At 37.6% G+C, this 19,701-nt stretch overlaps 1 protein-coding gene across 1 annotated transcript in view; it reads left to right on the forward strand.

Moving 5' to 3' along the window:
- MCU (mitochondrial calcium uniporter) overlaps nucleotides 1–18,337 on the forward strand; it is a 205,923-nt gene extending 187,586 nt beyond the window's left edge. The window contains exons 5-8 of the mRNA XM_047701936.1: nucleotides 8,432–8,592; nucleotides 10,066–10,269; nucleotides 14,895–15,011; nucleotides 16,382–18,337. Of these exons, the coding sequence (XP_047557892.1) occupies nucleotides 8,432–8,592; nucleotides 10,066–10,269; nucleotides 14,895–15,011; nucleotides 16,382–16,459 (560 nt within the window). The 3' untranslated portion in view covers nucleotides 16,460–18,337. The remainder of the gene's footprint in view (nucleotides 1–8,431; nucleotides 8,593–10,065; nucleotides 10,270–14,894; nucleotides 15,012–16,381) is intronic.
- The last annotated feature ends 1,364 nt before the right edge of the window (nucleotides 18,338–19,701 follow it).

Here is a 19,701-nt window from a genome sequence, read left to right on the forward strand (position 1 = left end):
ATGAGAGATTATGCCATTACATACCATTTCTCACAGAAGCCAAACTTTTAAAACATAGTAAAAATCAAAAACACAGGAAATAAGTGTTGGTGAGGATATAGAGAAAAAGGAGACTAGTACAGCCAGTTAAAATATTTAAATAGTTAAAAATAGAAGTACTCTATGATGAAGTCATCACATTACTGGGTATTTACCCCCAAAATACAAAAACACTAATTCAAAGGAATACATGTACCCCTATGTTTATAGCAGCATTATTTACAATAACCATATTATGGAAGCAGCCCCAGAGTCCACTGATAGATGAATGGGTGAAGAAGATACGGTGCATATATGTATACAATGGAGTATTATTCAGCCATTAAAGAGAACAAAGTCTTGCCTTTTGCAATGACATGGGATGGAGCTAGAGAGTATAATGCTAAGTGAAATAAGTCATAGAAATACAAATACCATATGACTTCAAATCATAGAAAAAAAAAAAAGAAAAAACAAATGAACAAAGGTGAAAGACAAACCAAGAAACAGACTCTTAACTAAAGAGAACAAACTGATGGTTACCAGAGGTAAGGCAGGGGGATCGGTGAAACAGGTCAGGGGATGAAGGAGGGCAGTCATTACGATGAGTACCAGGTGTTGTATGGAAGTGTTGGATCGCTATATTGTACACCTGAAACTAATATAACATTGTGTGTTAACTATATGAGAATTTAAATTTTTTAAAAAGATCTTTAAAAAATAGTAAGGAAAATAATTTTCTTTTGATAATGTATAAAATAGGTTTTAATTTTGTTACCACCATATGATCTTCCTCTCCCTGTGTGAGGAAGATATTGCTGGCATCCAAGTCACCAGTTTTTTTCAACTGCATCAAGAGAGCAGTGTGCATTTCTGTGTTTGAGAAAGTTGGCAATCATCCAGATGAGTAGGCATATTCCTCTTCCCCACATACACTTTTTAGTGAAAAGGCTAAACAGAAAAGAAACTGAAGGTACTAGAGCTCAGGTATCAAATGAGAAGGAGGAGCACGAGGATTTTATATATACATGGAGCAATGGAACAAATCTAATAAAAGAGTTAATGAAGAAGAACTTTTCCAGGACAGTTTTTTAAGTTTTGAATTCTACCAACCCCCCCACCCCCTGCCCTTTAACTTTCACTTCTCTCCTATTTTCCTTTTCCCTGTTTTTGTTTTTTTTTAAGACTTTATTTGTCAGAGAGAGACCAAGCGCTGGTGCACAAGGAGGGGGAGCAGCAGGCAGAGGGAGAAGCAGGCTCCCCATGCAGCAAGGAGCCTGATGTGGGACTCCATTCCTAGGACTCTGGGATCATGACCTAAGCTGAAGGCAGATGTATAATGCACTGAGCCACCCCGGCGTTCCTTTCATTTCCCTGTTGATGGATAGCACTTTTGAACTACAAATGTTGTGTATCAGTAAACCTGAACTTAACACACTTTACCAGGCACTGAGGATAAAGGGCTTATTGATAGAGGATCTAATAAAGGCCCATTTAATGTTTATGTGGGATTGACAGTCTGTAAGTATTATGGATGCCTAAGTGTTGACAACCCTTGTACCTAAGGGTACCCTTGTACCTAAGCCCAAAATTGAAAGGGAAGAGGCAGAAAAAACCAAGGGGGCAGGTCATAGCACTAAGGCTATCTATAAGCATCATTGCGTTCTTTTGTCTGGATTGCCCTCTGCCCACCGCAGAATGAGAAGAGTAACTGTTTTAGCAATTAGATTATTTTAAACCTAACCTAAATCTAGAATGGAGAGAGGAATATGGAAAGGGAGTACAAAAGGTCTTTTATCTCAGTCCATGTTGAAGTAGTAATTAACTACCTTCCACTTAATTATTGGGGAGGAAGAGAATATAATCTAACTCACTGGTTGTTGAAAGTTGCTGTGATAAGGAGAATCATTTTGATTGACACCACTAAGCCTTTTCCCCATATATCCATCCAGAGGATATTGGAGACCTTGCTTCTCTCTTAATGATGTAAATGTCTTGAGAGGAACAGTTAAATGGGCAAACTAAATACAAACAGGAACAAATACTTTATCAGAGACTCAACCAAAGTCCTTCTCAAACCATTCTAGTAGCTGAAAAGACTTTTAATCCCTATTAGGTTAACACATCTCCTTGCCTTTCTGTACCTGAGTTTCCTGGCACTGATGACATGTGCAGAAACATTAGCAAATATCTAATTGCATTTTTAGTGAGCATACACAAGTCATCCAAAAGTGTTATTGTTAAGCCATTAGCAGATTTGTCTTCTTTCAAAATTTCATCTCCAAATATGTGGGCAAATTTTTCTGGGTCAAGGATTTGAGGTTGATGTTTTCTTCCACTATGACAATACATTGGAACCATATTCTTCCTGAAAAGAAAATCTAACAAAATAAAGCCAATTTTCTTGAGTTTACTGGGGCTTTAGTAGTTGGACATCTGTGAGATTGATCTTTGAATTATCATTTCATGGTTTTTTAATTGCTGTTAGAAGGTATGTGATTGCACATTAAATTTTTTTATTTGTTTAGAATAGATAGTACATTCACAAGGTTAACTGCCAAAGTCAGAGAATGTTTAGGAAAAAGTTTTCTTTTCCTTGTTCTACAAACACCCTTTGCTCCTTCTGTACCAGCCAGCACAGTTCTTAGTTTCTTATGTTTCCTGACAAATATTGTTGATGGATTTGTCAAAAAATATGAGTGCATAACTTTTTTCCCTTTTTATAATATGTTTTATATATATATACACATATATATACACATATATATGTATATATATAATAATATAATAATAGCATACATATATACATACATAGTATTTATATCAATCCAGGTTCAGTTGGGGAGGCAGAACTGTATAGGTATTTTGGAATAAAAGATTTATTATAGGACTGAGACCTTATGCGATTGTAGATGAAGCTGAAGAAGTAAGAGTGGTTTCTGAGGAAGATGGTGGTAGAATAGGAGGACCCTAGCCTCACCTCCTCCCATAAATACAACTAGATAACTATCATCATCCTAAATACCCCAGAAAGCATCACTAAGGGCTGACAAAACAAACTCCACAACTTAAGGAAGAGAAGATGGGGTGCCTGGGTGGTTCAGTCAGTTAAGTGTCTGCCTATGTATGGCTCAGGTCATAATCCTAGGGTCCTGTGATCAAGCCCCTCGTTGGGTTCCCAGCTCAGCATGAGAGTCTCCTTCTCTCATTCCCTCTGCCTCTACCCCTGCTCATGCTCACTCACTATCTCATTCACTCTCTCAAATAAATAAAAATCTTTTTTAAAAAATGGGAGAGAAAAGACTACATTGAAGAGGGAGCAGCAGACATAGCTGGCTTTTGTAACACACAGAAGCAGGCAGAGACTAAGACAAAATGAGAAGACAGAGGAATTTATCCCAAATGAAAGAACAAGATAAGGCTGCAGCTAGAGATCTAAGCAAACATATAAGTAACACACCTGCTGGAGAATTTAAAGCAGCAATCAGAAGGATACTCACTAGGCTTGAAAAAAGAATGGAAGAGATCATTGAGAACCTTACCACAGAGATAAAAGAGTTAAAAAGGAATCGGACAGGGGCACCTGGGTGGCTCAGATGGTTAAGCATCTGCCTTCAGCTAAGGTCATGATCCCAGGGTCCTGAGTTCAAGCCCTGTGTTGGGCTCCCTCCTCAGTGGGGAGTCTGCTTCTACTTCTCTCTCTGTGCCTCCACCCTTATACTCTCTCTCCCCCTCACTCTTTCTCAGATAAATAAATAGATCTTTAAAAAGGAGTCAGACATGAAGAGTGCAATAAACAAAAAGCATGCTTGATGTGATGAACAGCAGCCTGGAAGAACCTGAGGAACAAATTAATTAGCTAGAAGACAGTAATGGAAAGCAATGAAGCTAAACAAAAGAGAGAAAGAATTACATAAAGTAAGAATAGATTTAGGGAATTCAGTGACTCCACCAGACATAATAACACATAAGTATTATAGTAGTCCCAGAAGAAGAGAGAGAAAAGAGGGCAGAAAATGTATTTGAGGAAATAATAGCTGGAAACTTCTCTAACCTGGGGAAGGAAACAGACATCCTGATCCAGGAGGCACCATAAACTCCCATCAAAATCAACAAAAGCAGATCTACACCAAGACACGTTGTAACTAAATTTCCAAAATATAATGATAAAAGATTCTTAAAATGGTAAGGCAAAAGAAGCCAGGAACTTACAAGGGAAAACCCATAAGGCCAGCAAGAGATTTTTCAACAGACACTTGCAAGCCAGAAGGGATAGGCATGATATATGCAAAGTGCTGAATGGGAAAAATCTTCAGCCAACAATACTCTATCCAGCAAGGCTATCATTCAGAATAGAAGGAGAGGTAGAGTTTCCAGACAAACAAGTTAAATGAATTCATGACCACCAAACCAACCCTATAAGAAATATTAAAGGGGACTTACTGAGTGGAAAGGGGAGACCAAAAGTGACAGTATAAAAGGCAGAAAACACAAAAGCAGTAAAAAGTATTTCCATAAAAATTCCAGGAACTCCCTTTAAAAAGGATATATAATGGGGGCGCCTGGGTGGCTCAATGGGTTAAGCCGCTGCCTTCGGCTCAGGTCATGATCTCAGGGTCCTGGGATGGAGTCCCACATCGGGCTCTCTGCTCAGCAAGAAGCCTGCTTCCCTTTCTCTCTCTCTCTGCCTGCCTCTCCGTCTACTTGTGATCTCTCTCTGTCAAATAAATAAATAAAATCTTTAAAAAAAAAAAAGGATATATAATGTAATAACATATACTTAAACCATTGGGAGGAGAGGAGAAAAGAATGGGTTCAAACTTAAACGACCACCAACTTAATATAGACTGCTGTATGCAGAACAGGTTATATACAAACCTAATAGTAACCATATATTAAAAATCACTAATAAACATGCAAAGACTAAAGAGAAAGAAATCCAAATATATCACTAAAGAAAATAAGCAAAACACAAAAGAGAGAAAGATAAGAAGGGATCTAGAAACTTAATGATGGACTTTACGTAGTTTTCATATTTTGCTATAGTATATACTGTAATGTCGGATAATCTTGAATATGTGTCACTTAGGAAGTCTTTGAGTGTATATGTAAGAAAAATATCTGGAAGTGGAAGGCTGTGTCAAAGAGTATGTGGATGAAAAATTTAAATTTTGAAGAAGAAAAATATTAAAAGTACTGAAAGCCAATCTAAAGAGAAATATTTTTATAACCTTGGATTGAAAAAGAGCTTCCTAACTATAACATAAAACCCAGAAGCCATAAAAGAAAAGATTGATATAAAAAATAAATGTTCTACACAGCAGAACCCTTAATACAAATACTAAATTTTAAACTAACAAGCTTTCAATGAACAGTATTCTAACAGAGACATACATTTTTGTAAAACGAATTCCAAGTCTGATTTCCAACTTTACAGATTTTCAAGATGTGATTATCTATACATGCTTGATCATTAACATATCCATGCTCCATTAGGAAAAAGAAGAGAAGAGATTCTGTTTAGTTTTGCTTACTTGCTTCCTTTCCTCTTTTCTTCCTCCCTCCTTCCTTACTTCCCTTCCTTCCTTGGACTTCTAAGCAAATACAGTATTAAAAGTTAAAATGGAGGTGCCTGAGTGTCTCAAGTTTTTTAAGCATCCAGCTCTTGGTTTCAGCTCAGGTTGTGATCTTGGGGTTGTGGGATCAAGCCCTCCATTGTGCTCCATGCTCAACGTGGAGTTTGCTTGAGATTTTTTCTCTCCCTCTATCCCTCTCTCGCTCTCCCTCTCAAATAAATAAATAAATCTTAAAAAAAAAATAAGTTAAAATGGAAAAAGAAAGGGCATACAGTAGGAAAGTCATCAGATTACCAGTCACATGATCTCTGTCCATTCCCTAAGAGCTATGCAAGTTTGTGAGTATTAGTTTTAGACCTTACTAAAGAGAGCAACCACCTCATACTTGATTTTTTTTTTTATCTGTAGTGACTAGATCAGTACCTAGTACAAAAACATTTGTTAATCTTATCTCTCGGATTCAAATTCCCCATTTATAAATTTTGGCTGCCAAGTTTACTCATGCTGTTACTGTGAGGATAACATGATAAAAATAATATATGTGAAGAGATTTTGTTAACTGTAGATGATTGATCCTACTTAAGAAATTGTCTTTTTGAAAAAAAAAGAAAAAGAAAAAAGAAAGGATGAATACCCAAGTTTTGTAGCAGCATGGACGGGACTGGAAGAGATTATGCTGAGTGAAATAAGTCAAGCAGAGAGAGTCAATTATCATATGGTTTCACTTATTTGTGGAGCATAACAAATAGCATGGAGGACAAGGGGAGATGGAGAGGAGAAGGGAGTTGAGGGAAATTGGAAGGGGAGGTGAACCATGAGAGACTATGGACTCTGAAAAACGATCTGAGAATTTTGAAGGGGTGGGGGGTGGGGGGTTGGGGGCACCAGGTGGTGGGTATTGTAGAGGGCACGGATTGCATGGAGCACTGGGTGTGGTGCAAAAATAATGAATACTGTTATGCTGAAAAAATAAAAAATTAAAAAAAAAAAAAAGAAATTGTCTTTTTGAAAGGGGACCCAGCCTTCAGGAGAAATATTGTTATTGATCTAGTAGAAACATTATAACTCAGTTCCTGTCATGGGGTCAAGTGACACAGACTCTACCACTGCACTGTAACATTCCAGATAAGCTACTGCCTTCCAGAGTGCAGCTTTCTCTTCTGGTAACTTTGGAAAGTGTAAAGCCATATGCAAATGTGAGCTACAACTTCAGTGCAAAGAAAGCTCTGTTAACATAGATGACTTCTAGAACTCAAAGTGTTCTTGCTTTTGTCTGTTCCCATTAACTCAGCACACATTCACTGAAGTGTGCAAGATACTGTGCTACCATTTTACTGTATCAGCTCTTCTCTAATCTAATTTGCTGCCCTTACTTGAATTTTTCATTGATTGAATTTCTGTGATAACTGTACTAATGGACATCCTTGAAAAAAGTTTAAATATATGGCTAATTCTGACTATGGCTTATTTAGATGTAGATGAGTTACCTTATGCTGTATGTAACAAAATGTCACATTTAAGACTAACAAGATTTGATTTGATTTGATTTGATTTGGTTTTTTATTCACATATAATGTATTATTTGCCCCAGGGGTACAGGTCTGTGAATCATCAGGCTAACAAGATTTTATTTTATTTTATTGTTATTTTTTTAAAGTAATTCTTTTTTTTTTTAAAGATTTTATTTATTTATTTGACAGACGGAGATCACAAGTAGGCAGAGAGGCAGGCAGAGAGAGAGGAGGAAGCAGGTTCCCCGCTGAGCAGAGAACCTGATGCGAGGCTCAATCCCAGGACCCTGAGATCATGACCTGAACCGAAGGCAGAGGCTTAACCCACTGAGCCACCCAGGCACCCCCAGGCTAACAAGAGTTTAAAGCAAAAGTTTTCTTTCTTGTGTTTCTTGTTTTTATTCTTTGTCAACTGAGATCAGCTGATTTTTTAAATTAGATTTTTCAAAACAAAATTTTTAGATTTCTGGAAACACGTGCTACTCCTAGAAAAGGATACTGAATCAAAGAATTTAATATGTTACCCTTTCAATCGTTCTCTTAACTTCATGCCCTCTAAAACATGATATTCAGGCCCAAACATAGGGGGGAAGGTGTATGGGAACTAAGAGTTTTAGGATAATTGTATTTTTATTTATACCTTTGTATTTGCAAATTTGAAATACTGTGTATTTTTTTCCTGTGTTAAGCAGGAAGAAAATCACCAATTAAAATGGCAGGAACACAGACAATTATAGATAAGCATTTTGATAAGCATGATAATCAAATTCTGAACCTCTCTACTAGTTTTTAACATATTGCCTAAGATTTTTGTTTTTATTTTTTAAAGATTTTATTTATTTATTTATTTGACAGAGAAATATAGAGCACAAGTAGGCAGAGTGGCAGGCAGAAGGAGAGGAAGAAGCAATTTCCTTGCTGAGCAAGGAGCCCTATGTGGGGCTTGATCCCAGGACCCCAGGACCTGAGCCAAAGGCAGACACTTAACCGACTGAGTTACCCAGGCACCCCATTTTTGTTTTTCTCTAATGAGGATTATTATTATTTATAATCTTATTTGTAGCATTTTTACTTCCAAGAATATAAAAGTAGATGTTGGCTTCAAAATTTTCAAGTCGCCTAAATCTGAACTGACTTTCTAGGATTTGCAGGTACCTCTTTTTTGAAAAGGAACTATCACTTTCCTTCAGTTGAACACGGATGGTGGGGTTCCTGTAGCAAATGAGTATGTCTTGTTTTTGTTATTGTCTAATAGCTCTGGGAATAGGAATGCTCCATCTAAGGCAAATACTAAAAAAAAAAAAATTGTAACCCCTTTCTTTTCAGACCTCTTAAGCCACGAAAATGCAGCAACACTGAATGATGTAAAGACACTCGTCCAGCAGCTGTACACCACACTGTGCATCGAGCAGCACCAGTTAAACAAGGAAAGGGAGCTTATTGAAAGATTAGAGGATCTCAAAGAGCAACTGGCTCCCCTGGAAAAGGTGCCCATTCAAATCTCAGACTCTCCTCTTCAACAGTAATTTTCTAGAGCATATATGTTTGCTTCCCCCCCCATCTTTTTTTTTGTAATTGAGTTGTGTCAGTCAAACTAGTCCTTTAGTTTTGGGAACTGAACCATAACAAAGTCCAATCAAAGCTAAGAAAAAACTTGAAAAGGAATAGCTTTGAGTCTTCATGGTGGGCATAGAACTTTGAGCTCTAAATGTCTGCTCATAACCAGATTTATGACCTTTGCAACAATTGGGTTAATTACTGATTGAGATAAGTTATGTGTGTAGTGGGTAATGATTTTGGCCAAGTTAAGAATCAATATTATATGGAATATTATGCACCTGTTAAAAATGATTGTGTAGCCCTAATCTACATATGCAATAGAAGAATATTATGATATTTGATGCAAAGTGTATTATAAAATAATGTGCATATTAGTGTATACTATGATCTAATTTTTAAATGTGTTGTACATATAGCTATGCATATTTATATATATGTGTATGTAACCCACAGGAAAAATGTCAGAAGTATATTCCAAAATGCTAATAGAGTGGTAGGGTGATGACTGGTTTTCTTCTTTACATTTTTCCAGGTGTTTTGTAATAAGCATGTCATTCTTATTTTTTAACGATGATGCAAATATTTTCATTGTAAGAAATTAGACTATCAGAGATTAAGAGAGGGAACAGATACTCTTAATACTGTGCTTCTTCTCATTTCCTTAAAAATAATGTGTATCTCAAGGTTCTCATTAAATTTAAGACCATTAGAAATGTGAGAAATCAGACTTGAACTGTTGTGAAGGAGAATGAGATTTAAATTTGGCATTTTCAAGATGTAAAAAAGCATTTTTTTAATGTACTAGCTATAACAAAGTAATTATCATCTTTTGTTGACGATTTACTATGTGCTGGGAATTGTGCACGTATTTGACCTGTAGTCCGTTATTTAGTCCTCAGAAAACTCTATATGACACTGATGATGATACACAGATCAGGGCCTGCACACAGCTGTTCTAAATCTAGAGTCCATGCTCTGACTCTCTGTACTTTCTGCCCCCTAGCAAACCCCTTGAGTAAACAGTGACGATAGATGAAATCTTGCATGCTACAGTAAGAGAACACTGGCATATTTTCATATCCCTCCCTCAAAAAAGATAATTGTGTAGTTGGATAAAGAGTTGTTGACACTAACTTACTCCTGTAGTCACTATATTTTCATCTTTTCCTACTTCTAGGGTGAAACATAAAACACAAGTGTCCTAAGAAAGTGTTACTCCTATAAAATATTCAGTGAAAACTACAGATACTATTTAGGAAGACAAGTTACGTTTCCTAGAAGGGAGACTAACATGTCCTGATTATGAGCCCTATTTCTTCTGCGAATGTGAAACAATTTAAATGTAAAATTGGTTCTGTTTCAAAATACTTTATTGTTGATTGATCATGTGTGCCCTGTAGGTACGAATTGAGATTAGCAGAAAAGCTGAGAAGAGGACCACTTTGGTGCTATGGGGTGGACTTGCCTACATGGCCACACAGTTTGGCATTTTGGCCCGGCTTACCTGGTGGGAATATTCCTGGGACATCATGGAGCCAGTCACCTACTTTATCACTTACGGAAGTGCCATGGCAATGTATGCATATTTTGTAATGACACGCCAGGTAAGAATTCCTCTTCCAGAAACTTTTTATAAGATGCTAATGAAGTTTTGGGTGTCACAGTAGTTCTCTTTTCTCTCATATTCTTTCTAAAGCCAGCTCCCCTTAAGTACTCTTTAATCCCACCCCCCCACACACACACACAGACGCACATGCGCACATGCTAATTGTGTATTACACTCTATTCTCGGTGTTAAAGGTAGGGAGGTAAATCATGGCTCCTGTCCTCAAGAAGCTCACAGACTATAAAGTGAGCCATATAAGCCATTAAATTTAGAAAAAAATACCTTACAGTAAGTTACAGAATAAGAGGGCAAAAAGAGAAGAATGATCTGCTGCAGGATAACTTATTCAGCCAAGTTGGCTTGGCTTTTGGTTTTTATTGAATTCTTGGAATGGAAAGTTAGTGATAACTAATCAGATAGTTAAATTCAACTCTGGACTATTTCTAAGTATATTAAGAGTATAAGTAAGCTTCTTTGTTACTGTTTTTGCTTCATACAAGAGAGATGAAAATTAGATGTCTAATCACTTTATATGCCTGGCCATTCTCTAGCAACCAAAACTCATTTATTAAATATCAGTATCTGGAACTCATTTTTGTTGCCAGTGTTATTTTTACAGTAGCTTGAAAATCCTCTGGCACTTTAAAAAGTATGAAGGATTTACTATCACTTATTATCTGTGTGATACCACACAGATTCAACTTCCCTTGATAAAAATTCGCAGTAAGTGAGACATGAGAACCTTTTTCTATTTTCTTAGGTATCAAAGCTGAGAATTGCTTCTCTTATATTTTTATATAGCTCTGATTGAACATAGGCATTTTGTTTCTGTTGTTGTTAGACCACTGGTCACAGACCTACTTATGTGTGAGAAAATGGAAGCCCCAAAATGGTATTTAACCTTTCTGGGCCTCCCAAACTTGTCTGGTAGAGAAGAGAAATAAACTGTTCATGTCCGGCCATCGTTTGCCCAGAGTATCCAGCACCTAGTCCCGTGTCTGGCTCATACTCATTACCCTGAGTGAACAGAACTGAACAACCAGATCAGTCATGTCTAATCACAGCTCTGGACATGGCTTTGCTGTCTGTCTGTCTGTCTTTGTTTCTTTCCTTCTCTTTCTCCTCTCTTCCCTGTCCCTGTCCCTCATATACACACCCCTTTAATAGGTTCTTTTTATCTGTTGATTGAAGTCCAAACTCCTTAGCCTCATAGTCATAACTGGTTCCTCCCTGTCTTCTCCAAAGGTCTGTCAGTTCCCTACAGTATACTTACTGTGTGTTTTAAACAAATAAAATTATATTCCTTATTCCCCCAAATGCCCTGAGTTTTCTACCACTTCATTCCTTACTTCCCATCATTCTTTCAACTGGGAGAGTTCTCCCTGTTGATCTCTACCTGTTATATTTCAAGGTTTCTTAAATACTGATCTTTCATGAACCTTTGGCCAGTTCCACAGACAACTTTGAACTCTCCTTCTGAATTCTTGTAGCACATTGTACCTCTCATTTCACTTACCCTACACTATCTTGTATTATAATTATTCACATATAATGTCTTCACTCCTCTACTAGACTATAATATCTTAGGAGGAGAGGCATTCAGGGATTTTTTTTTTCCAATTTTTATTTCCCTTTAGCTACTATTTTTTTTTTTAAGATTTTATTTATTTGACAGAGCAAGAGACAGTGAGAGAGGGAATACAAGCAGGGGGAGTAGGAGAGAGAGAAGCAGGCTCTCTGCAGCCCAGGACCCTGAGATCATGACCTAAGCTGAAGACAGACACTTAACAACTGAGCCACCCAGGCATGCCCTGCCTTTAGCTACTATTAATTCATTATTGTCATGATTGTAATTCAATATTCACTTCTGCTTCTTTTATGACATACTAGGCATCAGACCAATCCTCCCATGAGGAAAAGTTAGAATAGTTAGATAAAACATTAAATATATCTGCCTACAGACACTAGAGAGCTTATAAGATAGCAAAAATTACTATCCAAGGACCTGAAGAAGAGGAATTCCAGGAAGGTGAACCTGGTGCTGAGTGTGCTTATACCTCTGGGGATTTATGCTGACTAAGCAGGGTAAGACAGAGACCAAGAAGCTGAGCAATACTTGATGATCTAGAAGGATCAAAACCATAGAGATTGTTTGGTTTGGAACCTCTAATAGCTACCATTATCGAATAAGAAGGACCCTCTTGTAGGTTCTCTCTGAACCATAGCCCAACTTCATTCATCTCAATTAGACTAAGGTATTCCTAGAATAGTGATAATCCAAAACTGCTAGTGCTCATAGACTCCAGGCAGAAACAAATATAAATTATCCCTGGAAGAAAAAATATTAAAAAATGTAAAGACTGGAAAGAAAGAAAACTGATATTATTAAAGATCTTCGTACGTAAAAAAATATATAAAAACACGTACATATATTTGATTAGAATCCGTAAGTGAGTTTCATAGGGTTACTGGATACAAGGTCAATATACATAAATCAATTGCATATCTATATGCCAGCAACAATTATAAAATGAAACTAGAAGTAATCGTGCAAAAGATGTGCAAGATCTCTATGCAGAAAAACATAAATTTAAAGGAAATTTCTGAGCATGTTCACAGACTGAAAAGTAAATATTAAAAAATGTCAGTTGTATACAAATTGATCTGTTTGATTCCGTGCAACCCCAGTCAAAATTCCAACAATTCTGAGGATGAAGGGGAGGAGATTTGAATAAGCTGTATCTAGAATTTCAGTGAAAATGTAAAAGCCTAAGAAAAGCCAGTGAACCCTTGAACAAGAAAAATTAGGTAAGAGGATTTGCTCTACAGGATATGGAAGACTATAGCTTTATTTATAATACTATAGTAATATTAAGATAATGGCACAAAGACAAATAGTCCAATGGAATAGATGAGAGAATATAGAAACAGATGTGGTATAAATGAACTTTTGATTTTAAAAAGATAACACTGCAAAGAAAGAAGAGTCTTTTTCTACGAATGGTGCTAGGACAATTGAATATCCATATTAAAAAAAAAAATGAAATGACCCCATCCTTACACATCCTTAATTAACAAGAATTAATTCCAGATAGATTATAGATACAAATATGAAAGCTAACACAGTAAAGCTTCTGGAAGAGGGGCACCTGGCTGGTTCAGTCTGTAGAGCATACAACTGTTGATCTCAAGATTGTAAGTTCAAGCAGAGGCAGAGAGAGAAGCAGGCTTCCTGCTGAGCAAGGAGCCCAATGTGGAACTCCATCCCAGGACACTGGGATTAGGACCTGAGCGGAAGGTAGATAGCTTAACCCACTGAACCACCCAGGTGTCCCTAGAGAATGGGATTTCTTTTGAGGATGATGAAAACTGATTGTAGTGGTGGTTGTGCAACTTCATGAATACACTAATACATTCATGAATACACCATTGAACATTATACTTTAAGTGGATGAATTGTATGGTATGTGATTTATATCTCATTAAAGCTATTTTTGAAAAATAAGGTAGTACTTCTGCACACACACCAGAATGGCTTTTTTTTTTTTTTAAACTGGCAATACCAAGTATTGGCAAGGATATGGAATGATGGGAATTCTCATATCCTGCTGATGGGAGTGTAATTAGTACCACCATTTTGGAAACCTGTTTTATACCACTTCTTAATTTGAACACAGGCATACCTTATGATCTAGGATTTCCATTCATAGATGTACATCCAATAGAAAAGATAAGCTCAAAAATGTTCTTGGCAGCATTATTCATAAAAGGAAAGCCTGGAAACAACCCAAAGTCTATCAGTAGTAAAATGGATAAATAAATTGTGATGTAGTCATACCATAGAATATAACCTAGCAGTGAAAATAAATGTATTACAAAAGTATGAATATCACAAACATATTAAGCAAAAGTAGTGATACACAATACCTACCGTCTGACTCCATTTTTATAAAATTAAAAAAACAGGTAAAATTAAGCCATAGAGTTCAAGGGGATTCATGCTTAAGCAGTAAAGCTGTAAAGAAAACAAGAAAATAATTACCATTAAAGGCAAGATAGTGATCAGTTTGGGGAGGAAGACTAGGTTAATAATTGGGAAGAGGTGGGAGGATGCCTTCCAGGTTGTTGGCAGTGTTCAATTTTCTTTATCTGATGGTGATTAGCTTATTCATTATGTGATGATTCATTGTGATGTACGTTTTTGTTTTGTGTACTCTTACACGTGTGTTTCACAATAAAAAATGTTCAAGAAAGAAATATTTAGGAGCGTATGGGTGGCTCAGTGGGTTAAGCCTCTGCCTTTGGCTCAGTTCATGATCCCAGGGTTCTGGGATCGAGTCCTGCATTGGGCTCTCTGAAAGCAGGGAGCCTGCTCCCCACTCTCTCTCTGCCTGCTTCTCTGCCTACTTGTGATCTCTCTCTCTCTCTCTCGCTGTCAAATAAATAAGTAAAATCTTTAAAAAATTAGTTTAAAATAAATTAAAAAAAAAAAGAAATATTTAACACTGCACCTACATCGGTATATATCTTTGTACATGTAGTGAACCTAATCAGCAGTTAGTGCTCATTTTGTAAAGATAGTGTTCTAAGGACTAATAATTTAATTTCTCCTTTAATTTGTAGGAATATGTTTATCCAGAAGCCAGAGACAGACAATACTTATTATTTTTCCATAAAGGAGCCAAAAAGTCACGTTTTGACCTAGAGAAATATAATCAACTCAAGGATGCAATTGCTCAGGTAAGTTTTCCAAAAATAAAAATAAATTCCAGCCCCATTTTGTATGGTATTGGTATTATAATAATAATAATTGTTATTATTATTACCATTATCCATAACTGTAGTGCTTCAGTGGGTAAACTCTGAAAGAATGATCACACCCTCTTCTTCCTGTATTAATTGTTCCTCAGTTAATAAAAATGTGTATTTTAGCACGGACACCTCTCTGGAAAGTTTTAGAACACAGCAGGTGAAAAGGTGATGGGTCCTACCTATCCTATTAACAGTAGCATATTGAAATTTGTAGAACTGTTTTTACTTTTTTTCTTTTTGTTTCTTTAAAGTTGTCTGTTTTTACTTTTCTCTCTTTATAAAATCTTTTTACAACAAATTCCAAAGATTTTCCACCTAAAATGTGTGGTGGCTATGGGGCAAAAATAAAATCCAGGTAAGAAAGATTACTTGAAATGTTTGCCAGGCACAAGTCTCAGAGTTTATTGAACTAGAAGATGCTGTTTTAAGAGAGATGTATTTTATTTTTCATAATAGTTACCTCTTTCAAATTTCTGTGTGTGCCTCCCTCCGATATCTTTGATTTTGCTGAATAAATCTTCATTCCTCTTCTCTGTAGCCTTATATGACTTAAGCGATTTTTCAAAAAATCTCTAGAAACTCTACCATCCTCTATAATGTTTGGTTGCTCTTCTCTGTCCCTTATTGGTGGTGGGGTTGTACTTTGAATAGGCTTAGTCTGTCTTCCCACCTTGGCCTAAGTTGATTTATGTCTTCTGTTGCTCTGTGTGGTGGTTCTCAACTGGAGGGAGCGTATTAGGCTGAGGGTGGGGCTGATGCATCCCTGGAGCTGTTAAAAATACAAATGCTTCAGCCCTACCCTCAGCCTACTAATCCAGCTCCACCAACTGAGGTCCCAGCCAGTGTGAGTTTTGAAAGTGCTGCCGTTGACAGCACATCCCTGATTTTAAAATCACTAAGCAAAAAAAACTGAAACAACTACTTGAGGAACAACTCAAGTCTTGAGCAACGGAAGTTAAGGTTCCGGATCCAGGCAAAGGTTTGAGAAACGCCATCAGGGTGCATCAGATGCTCGCAGGGTCCTGAGCCTCTGAGTCCTGCCCTGCTGACAGCACAGCCTTTCCTGGAGGCTCTGTTGACAGGTGATCCTGCCAGGGCAGACTTCCATTCTGGTCCCCCTTGGTTGTCCTATGCCTTTAAAGCCCTTTGCTTCTGAGGCAGTCTCAATTTGAGAGTAATTGAGATGATTTCTGGGATTCATAGTGATGCAGAGAAAGACAATTACCTTTTCTCAGGAGAGGATAATATCATTGAAAGCTTCACTAGCCAGTTTTTCTCACCTTTTGTTTCTATTTTAGGCAGAAATGGACCTTAAGAGACTGAGAGACCCATTACAAGTACATCTGCCCCTTCGACAAATTGGTGAAAAAGATTGATCTACAAAGAGCCTCTGAATCCTGGCAGAAGGAACACCTGTTTATAACTCTTGCCTTTTTAATTAAAGCATTGCAGGTGGAAGCTGGGAGCCAAGTCAGGGTAGAGGGTTTTTACCTTTAATTAAAAAACAAAACAAAAGGGATCTTAGGGAAGAAGAGGAAGTTAAAATCTAAGGATCAGGCTTTGTGGAATATAAGCTCAAAGGGCTTAGTGAATATTGTCTTAATCAAGCATCTTAGTTTCTGGATGGAAATGATGCATTATATAGTTGAGAGATTCATAAAGAGAAAAGGATGCTGGGGGTGTTCCTTTCTTGCATCTTCTTGCAGGGGTCAGCAAAACAGTAACACACCAGCACCCCACTCAGCTCTATTTTTTTTTTTTTTAATTTGACTTTTCTTATTTTTGACATAGGAGTAAATAAATATACCAGAAAAGCAAATCCTCAAGGTATGTGGGTGGCAAACAGAGCCTGAGCCCATGTCATTAGCATTTATTTTAAATTGGACCCAGTCTCTGCAAAGTGACCAGGAATCTCTCCTATTCGTGTCCCTTTTCTGACCACCCAATCCTGTTGGTTATGCTAATTTTATCCATATGAGAGTTGGAATCAACTTACGACTGTTTAATAATTGACACTTTGGATTATCCCATAATACCTTCTTCGATGTCTGTATATTCCAGTGCTCTGGATCAGTATCTAGGAATCATTGGCAACACTGCATGAGGTTGTTTTGTTTTGTTTTGTTTTTTATTAATTAATCTTTAAGAGGAGGCAGAATTTCCCTCCTTTATTTAACTATCCTATTGATATTCCCCTCTCCCTCCATAACTCAAATCCGAGGGGGCGCGGTATTCAGCTATATTACCAAATCAGGAAGACGTAAGGTTTACAAATTGGCTAAAAATCATGGCTCTCTAGCCATTTCAAACCAGAATAATCTCCTTGCTGTTAATCCGCTCCTGTGACAGCGTTCCAGCCCACCCAGATGGCGCTGCCTTGTCTGGAGACTTTGTTTATCTTGAAGGACACACACTTCCACACTGTTTGTGAGCCCCCCACCTCCACCACTTCAATAGTTGTAAATCAAGTGTGTGGATCTCCAAGGGTGCAATTTATCTTTATACAGAATACATTTCTACGGCTTCCTTCAACCTACCCTCTTCACCCTCTTTTTTCTTATCTTAAATTGAGAGAAGGAAGAATTAATCTTATACTCTATCAAAATATTTTCTACCATATTTCCAGATGACATCTGCACTTGAAGAGTCAAAGGAATCTGTGTCTAATATCCTGTTTTTAACGACTGTGGGGGCAGGATGGAAAGGATGATGAGGCTTGCCACACAGCTGATCGGCTTTTTCTTTCACACGATTCACCCCTCCTCATTGTGGCAAGGAGGTTCTTTCTCATTTTCTTCCTCTTTTGGGATCATTGTGTATGAAAAGAAACACTTGCAATGACAAACCCAGACTCCAGGTGCCTTGCAGAGGTTGAAGGCCTGCCCAGACCGCTGCTGCTCTGCTCCTGCCGCCGCCCCTTCCGCTGGCATGATGGAATGAAAGGATGCATGTCTCCCCTTCCTTCCAGTGCCCCCGAGTCGTTCAACCCCTTCCCTCACTTATTTTTGTTAAGTTCTGTGAATTATTTTTAAATCATCTATCCTGTTTGTGTGCAGGGTTTTTAAGAAGAAACAGCACAGTGCAATGAGCAAATCCTTTCAGGGTGTGTGGGAGGCGAGGGAGGGAAATGTGGAGAAAAGTCCTTTAAACAAATAGCAAAATATTGAACATGTGTAAAATCCTGTATCATTTATGAAATATGTATAAAAAACAATGTACCTTCTGGAACAATAAATACTTATTCAATTTTTGAACTATAGTATCTATTTCTTTAAAGCAAAACCAAAAACAACAGCAGCAGCAACAAAACTTACTTTCCTGTGATTCTAGTGGAAAACTGTTTACTTCCAAAATTAATTCTTTTTTTGAAGATTTAATTTATTTATTTGACAGCGAGAGAGGGAACACAAGCAGGGGGGTGGGAGAGGGCGAAGCAGGGGGAGTGGGAGAGGGCGAAGCAGGCTTCCCGCCAAGCAGGGAGCCGATGTGGGCCTTGATCCCAGGACGCTGGGATCATGACCAGAGCTGAAGGCAGCCACTTAACGACTGAGCCACCCAGGGGCCCTAAAATTAATTCTTATAAGAATATCATTTTGAAATTAAATTTGGTTCCTAGAGCCTGTATTTTTAAAACAGGCATTTTTTAAAAGATTTTATTTACTTATTTGACAGAGAGTTCTTTGCTCAGCGAGAAGTCTGCTTCTCCCTCCCCCTCTGTCTGCCACTCCCCCTCCTTGTGCTTGCTCTCTCTGCCAAATAAATTAAACAAATAAATTTTTAAAAACAGGCATTTCATTAATGCTTCCTGAATCTAAGATGGTCAATATTTTCGTAATTTTCCAGAGCCATCAAAGGTTAAGTGACTTCTACAGGCAGAATAAAGCCAGTGGCAGTACTGAGACTAATATCCTTATATCCTGATTAACAGGAAAATTGTCAGTTATATCAGACACCAGATTGCCAATGTGGTCTCCTGGACTTCAGAACGCTGTCCAAGAATGAACCAAGATTAAATATTCATTTTTTAAGACTTTGTATCAAATTTGACCAAAGCAAATAATGATCACCAAACAGGAAAATACCACATGCTACCTACTCGATTGAAGTCCTATCAAAAAGCATACGTGAAACGCCTGTATTCAGTGCAATGTGAGATGTCTGAGAGCTTCCTGGCAGACATCCCTGGGACAGAAGTAAACTGTAAGAAGATAAGATTGAAAATGTTTCGATTTCAAGAATAATGCCTACATACTCAACAACATTGTTAGGCTTTAGTGAATTTTCAGTGGAGATAATGAGAAGAGGTAAACCATTAGTGTAAATAATGCAGTTTTGCTAAAAGATGATAGACCTTTAAAGCTGGCAAAAGTAAAAGGGTTCTCTTGTGGTATGATTGTTGGGAGTGTCAGTCTGGTATCTCCTTGTTAAAAATGTAAGTTCTTGGGGCACCTGGGTGGCTCAGTGGGTTAAGCCTCTGCCTTCGGCTCAGGTCATGATCTCAGGGTCCTGGGATCGCGCCCCGAATAGGGCTCTCTGCTCAGCAGGGAGCCTGCTTCCTCTCTCTCCCTCTCTCTCTGCCTACTTGTGATCTCTCTCTCTCTGTCAAATAAATAAATAA

Source organism: Lutra lutra, chromosome 14 (genome assembly GCF_902655055.1).
Source record: "Lutra lutra chromosome 14, mLutLut1.2, whole genome shotgun sequence".
NCBI lineage: Eukaryota > Metazoa > Chordata > Mammalia > Carnivora > Mustelidae > Lutra > Lutra lutra.